Here is a 4597-nt window from a genome sequence, read left to right on the forward strand (position 1 = left end):
ACAGCTCTCCCTCTGTCCCAGAGCTGGGCAGGAGGGCTCGGTGCTGGTGGTGCAGGGGCCTGGCAGTAAGGCTGATGGGCTGCTCCAGTCTGAGAGGTCTTTCATCTGCCATGTTTCTCCTGCTCCAGCCTTGCATTTGTCTCTAAGGCTGCCAGGAAACATCACTCCTAGTTTGCCCTTTGCTTCCATTCACCAGACATTGCCCTCTCCCAGGCAGTGACCAACCTCTGTTTCTTGCAGCCTGTCCTCCCACTAGCAGTGACCCTGCTAAGCAGTGCTCTGCACAGCTCTCTGACCTGAGCCCTCTGTGGTGGCTTCTGACCTGATGGTGTCCCTCTGGGAGCACCAAGCCAGGAGAGGGGATCCCAGCCCCTCACAGAGCCTGGGCCTGGCTGGGGTGAGCTGCTGCAGCAAGGGCTGCTCCAGGGAGAGCTAAGCAGAACACGTTCCCCGTAGGTAGTGAAGATGTCCGGCAGTGACCCCGAGTGCCCCCATTTCCTCTTCGTGAAGGTGCTGGCCAGCCGGGGGCGGCTGGAGGCGGTGACCCAGCAGATGGGCTACCACCCGCAGTACCTCGACAGCTTCCTCAAGACGCAGCACTACCTGATGCACATGGATGGCCCGCTGCCCTTCGACTGCCGGCACTACATCGCCATCATGGTGAGCCCCACTGGGAGCTGCCAGAGGGGACGGGAGGCTCTGTTCAGCCCCACAAGACTGCCCACTCTCCCTACACCAGACAGCCTGTGCCATGGGCTTCTCTGCTGAGGCCAAAATCATGATGTCCTGGAGGCTGCGTGAGAGGCGGGCGGAGGGTCCCAGGGTGTCTGTCCCGCTGGCGTGGCGCAGGGACGCTGATGTGCTTGCTCTTGCAGGCAGCTGCCCGGCACCAGTGCCGGTACCTGGTGAACCTGCACGTGCTGCAGTTTCTGCGGGCAGGGGGCGATCCCCAGTGGCTGCGCGGCCTTGACTTCATCCCCCCCAAACTCCGCAACCTCAATGAGATCAACAAAATCCTGGCACACAGGCCATGGCTCATCACCAAGGAGCACATTGAGGTACTGGGTGGGGGGGCTATTGACCCGGGCAGCAGGGGGACAGCAGCATCCCCTGGGGGTGCTGTCACCCTGCCTGCCTGCGCTGCATTGCTGCAATGTCCGTGTCCTGCAGAAGCTCCTGAAAATCAGCGAGTGGAGCTGGTCGCTGGCAGAGCTGGTGCATGCTGTTGTCCTCCTGGCACACTGTCATGCGCTCGCCAGCTTTGTCTTCGGCTGTGGCTGTGAGCAGGATGAGGGGCTGGGGGGCCGAGGCTCGCTGAAGCCCTTGTCACCCGGAAACCAGTGCTTCTACGAAGTCCCCACCAGCAATGGCTGTAGCCAGGAGCTGCTGCGCATCAACCGCAAGCGGGTGAGCCCCTGAGGGTGGGTCCACAGTGGGATGGGGGGCATGGCTAGGACTGCTGCCCTCACCCCCAAGCCTGTGTCTGTGCAGTCCCTGGACTCCTGCATGGAGCTGGATTCCCTCCGGGAACACATGCAGCAGATCCATGTGGAGACCGAGGGCAGGGAGGAGATGAGGCTGCTGCAGCAGGACCGAGAAGAAGGTGAGGGGCAGGGAGTGGAGGTGGGTGTGCAGGATGGGAATTTGTATGGCATACTTGGGTGTTGCTTCCCCTGTCTATACTTACATTTTCCATGATGTACAGTTGGGAGAGGGGCTCCTGGGATGCTGGTGGTGGGGAAGAAGGCATTGGCACTTCTCAAACAGGCATAGCAAGGCCTGGATTTCAGGACCGAGAAGAAGGTGAGGGGCAGGGAGTGGAGGTGGGTGTGCAGGATGGGAATTTGTATGGCATACTTGGGTGTTGCTTCCCCTGTCTATACTTACATTTTCCATGATGTACAGTTGGGAGAGGGGCTCCTGGGATGCTGGTGGTGGGGAAGAAGGCATTGGCACTTCTCAAACAGGCATAGCAAGGCCTGGATTTCAATGCCTGCTGCAGCTGGGAACAGGGCAGCTGAGCATTGCTCTGACCCATCTTTGGGGCTCTTCCCTCTCACAGATACTGATGGAGAAATCACCAGTGCCACCAACCTTGCATGCTACCTGCAGGACCCTGACTTTGGATACCAGGACTTTGCCCGGCGCGAGGAGGATCAGACGCAGGTATTCAGAGTTCAGGTGAGCTTCCTGCTCTCTCGGCGGGCAGCAGCCCACGCTGCTACCTCTCCTCTCCTCCTCGCTTCTGGTGGGGAGTGGACCATTGTGGGGGTGCCTGTGCAGCCCAGATCTGGCACAGCTGCCTTTGCAAAATGCCTGAGCAGCGAAGCTCAGCTCTGAGAGGGAAACTGCCCCACTAGGACCAGGGAGAGGGAAGTGACCGTTTACTTCTGTCTCCAAGGGCCACTGATTTCTTCACATTGCCCTCACAGAGGCAAGGGTCAAAATAATTTAAAAACTGCCTGATGAGAGATGTTGTGGTCTGTGTCAGAGCCGCCCCCAGAGCAAACTTATTGAATTCTGCTGTGACCCGAGGTCTCCAGCCCTTCTTGCAAACACATCCTGGCCTCCTTTTTGCAGTTGCAAAAGCATCTTGCTGTGCTCAACAGGATTACTCCTGGGAAGACCACGGCTTCTCACTAGTCAACCGGCTCTACTCTGACATCGGGCATCTCCTGGATGAGAAGTTTCGGTTGGTGGATGGTCTTCACAGCAGTGCCATGGCCAAGCGTCAGGGCTGTGAACCCTCCGTCTTCAAGCGAGGCATCTGGAACTACATCCACTGCATGTTTGGCATTAGGTAGGGAAACCAGCTTCGCAGTCCAGGGGAGAAAACTGAGCTGACCCAGGCAGGAGGAGGGTAGGGCACTTGGTCTGTCTTGCGTATGGGCTTGGAAAAGAGATGGAGGTGAACTGCCTGCCTGAATGTTGGACCAGGCAAGGAAGAGATGCTCAGCTTCTCTGGCCAGGACAGGGGACTTTGGGGCCAGGGTTTCAGTGCCTGGTGGCTGCTGCAGTGTGCCTCCCTGCCTTGCTACTGTGCCCTAGGTGACGTGCTCCACAGGGATATGGTGCTGGCCATGACTTGCCCCTGTGTTCCCTGCAGGTACGACGACTACGACTATGCAGAAGTGAATCAGCTTCTAGAGCGGATGCTCAAAGTTTACATTAAAACTGTAACCTGCTACCCAGAGAAGACAAACTCAGAAATGTTTGACAGATTCTGGAAGCAGTTCAAGCACAGTGAAAAGGTGGGATGGATGGCCCCTGGCTCTGACTGGCTGTGGTGGGGCTGGGAGCAGCCAGAGGCTGCAGGCTGGGGTGCGTTGGGGGTGTACAGGAAACCTTTGAGCCACTAAACCAGTCCAAGGCAGGTGGGGGGAAAATGGAAACTGGCTGTTTGTAAGGAGCTGGGTTTAGCATGGCATGGGGCTGCCCACAGTGTGATGAGTACAGGGGCCACTGACAGAATGGGGATCTCTTGGGCCATTGCCACATTGGTGAGTGCCTCCAGGTGAGCCTTTGGTCCAGCCATAACTCCCAGGAGTGGCTGCTGTGGGCAGCAGGGACTGTGTTGATGCCAGCCTGGCATACTGGTGCCAAGTGTGCTCAGGAATTCCCAGCACATGGCTCTGGGAGGCAGCCACAGCCTGCAGGACTGGGAGGAGGGGGAAAGGGCAGCTGCCTGTGCTGGAAAAATTGGTGGCATTTTGTCCCCTGCCAAAAGACTTGGGAGCCCAGGTGGGCGCTTGCTTCCACTGCTGCGGGCAGCACACTGTGGCTGCCTGAACCTCTCTTCCTTCTCCCTTAGGTCCACGTGAACCTGCTCATCCTGGAAGCCCGAATGCAGGCAGAGCTGCTGTATGCATTGCAGGCCATCACCCAGTACATGATCTCCTAGACAGTGGGGAGCTGCGCTGCAGCAGGGCCAGGCAGCATCCTCTCTCCCTGGACTCATGCGTGACCCATCATGCTGGGATGGACAGCGAGGGATTACTCAATTTAGTTTACTTGACTGTCTTGTTCCTTTTTTCCCCCCTTGTGGGGCTTGCTGAATGGCCCCGTTACGTGCAATTACGAAACTGTGAGGCAAGTCCGTGCTGCTGAGTTGTCGGTGTGATGCTGGAGACTTGAACATGTCCAAGGAGGACTGCCAAAAACATGGGGGGAGAGGGAGGCAGGAGGGGACTGGGGCCAGTTTAGAGGGATGCTCCCCCACGAGCAGAAGCTCCTTGCCCTGGCGCTGTGGAAGCCTCGGCCACCACAGGGAGGGCAGAGGGGAGAGCTGGCTTCCCTCCCAGTACTGTAGTGGCTGACCTGCTTGCAAGGCACACTCTGGCACCTGGCCTCATTGGGGTGATGCATCTCGCTTGGGAACAGTGCGGGCAGCTTGTGGGTGCGTTGTAGTGTCCCGAGTTGCGTGGTCAGGCAGGGGGGAGCGCTGGCTCCAAGCAAGGGCCCTTCCCCAGCCTAGGACAGGAAGGGGATGTGCTTACTGCCTATGTGTCCTGCCCTTGACGTCTATGTGCCAAACCTCTCTGGGATAAACAAGTGATGACCCAGGTGTACTCCAAACTGTGAAGCTCTGCCTTCTCTG

General features: G+C 58.2%; 1 protein-coding gene across 1 annotated transcript; it reads left to right on the top strand.

Annotated features, from left to right (window-relative positions):
* Positions 1-456: 456 nt before the first annotated feature.
* Positions 457-4093, top strand: LOC104465825 (sestrin-1-like; the record flags this gene model as incomplete). The annotated part of the gene is made up of 8 exons (XM_010079023.1): positions 457-660; positions 876-1058; positions 1171-1407; positions 1492-1603; positions 2063-2181; positions 2610-2800; positions 3107-3251; positions 3812-4093. Coding segments are annotated over 8 exons (1281 nt in total), but the record flags the coding sequence as incomplete, so codon positions are not given.
* Positions 4094-4597: the final 504 nt, after the last annotated feature.

The sequence above is a fragment of the Pterocles gutturalis genome, unplaced genomic scaffold, assembly GCF_000699245.1.
Source record: "Pterocles gutturalis isolate BGI_N339 unplaced genomic scaffold, ASM69924v1 scaffold29383, whole genome shotgun sequence".
NCBI lineage: Eukaryota > Metazoa > Chordata > Aves > Pterocliformes > Pteroclidae > Pterocles > Pterocles gutturalis.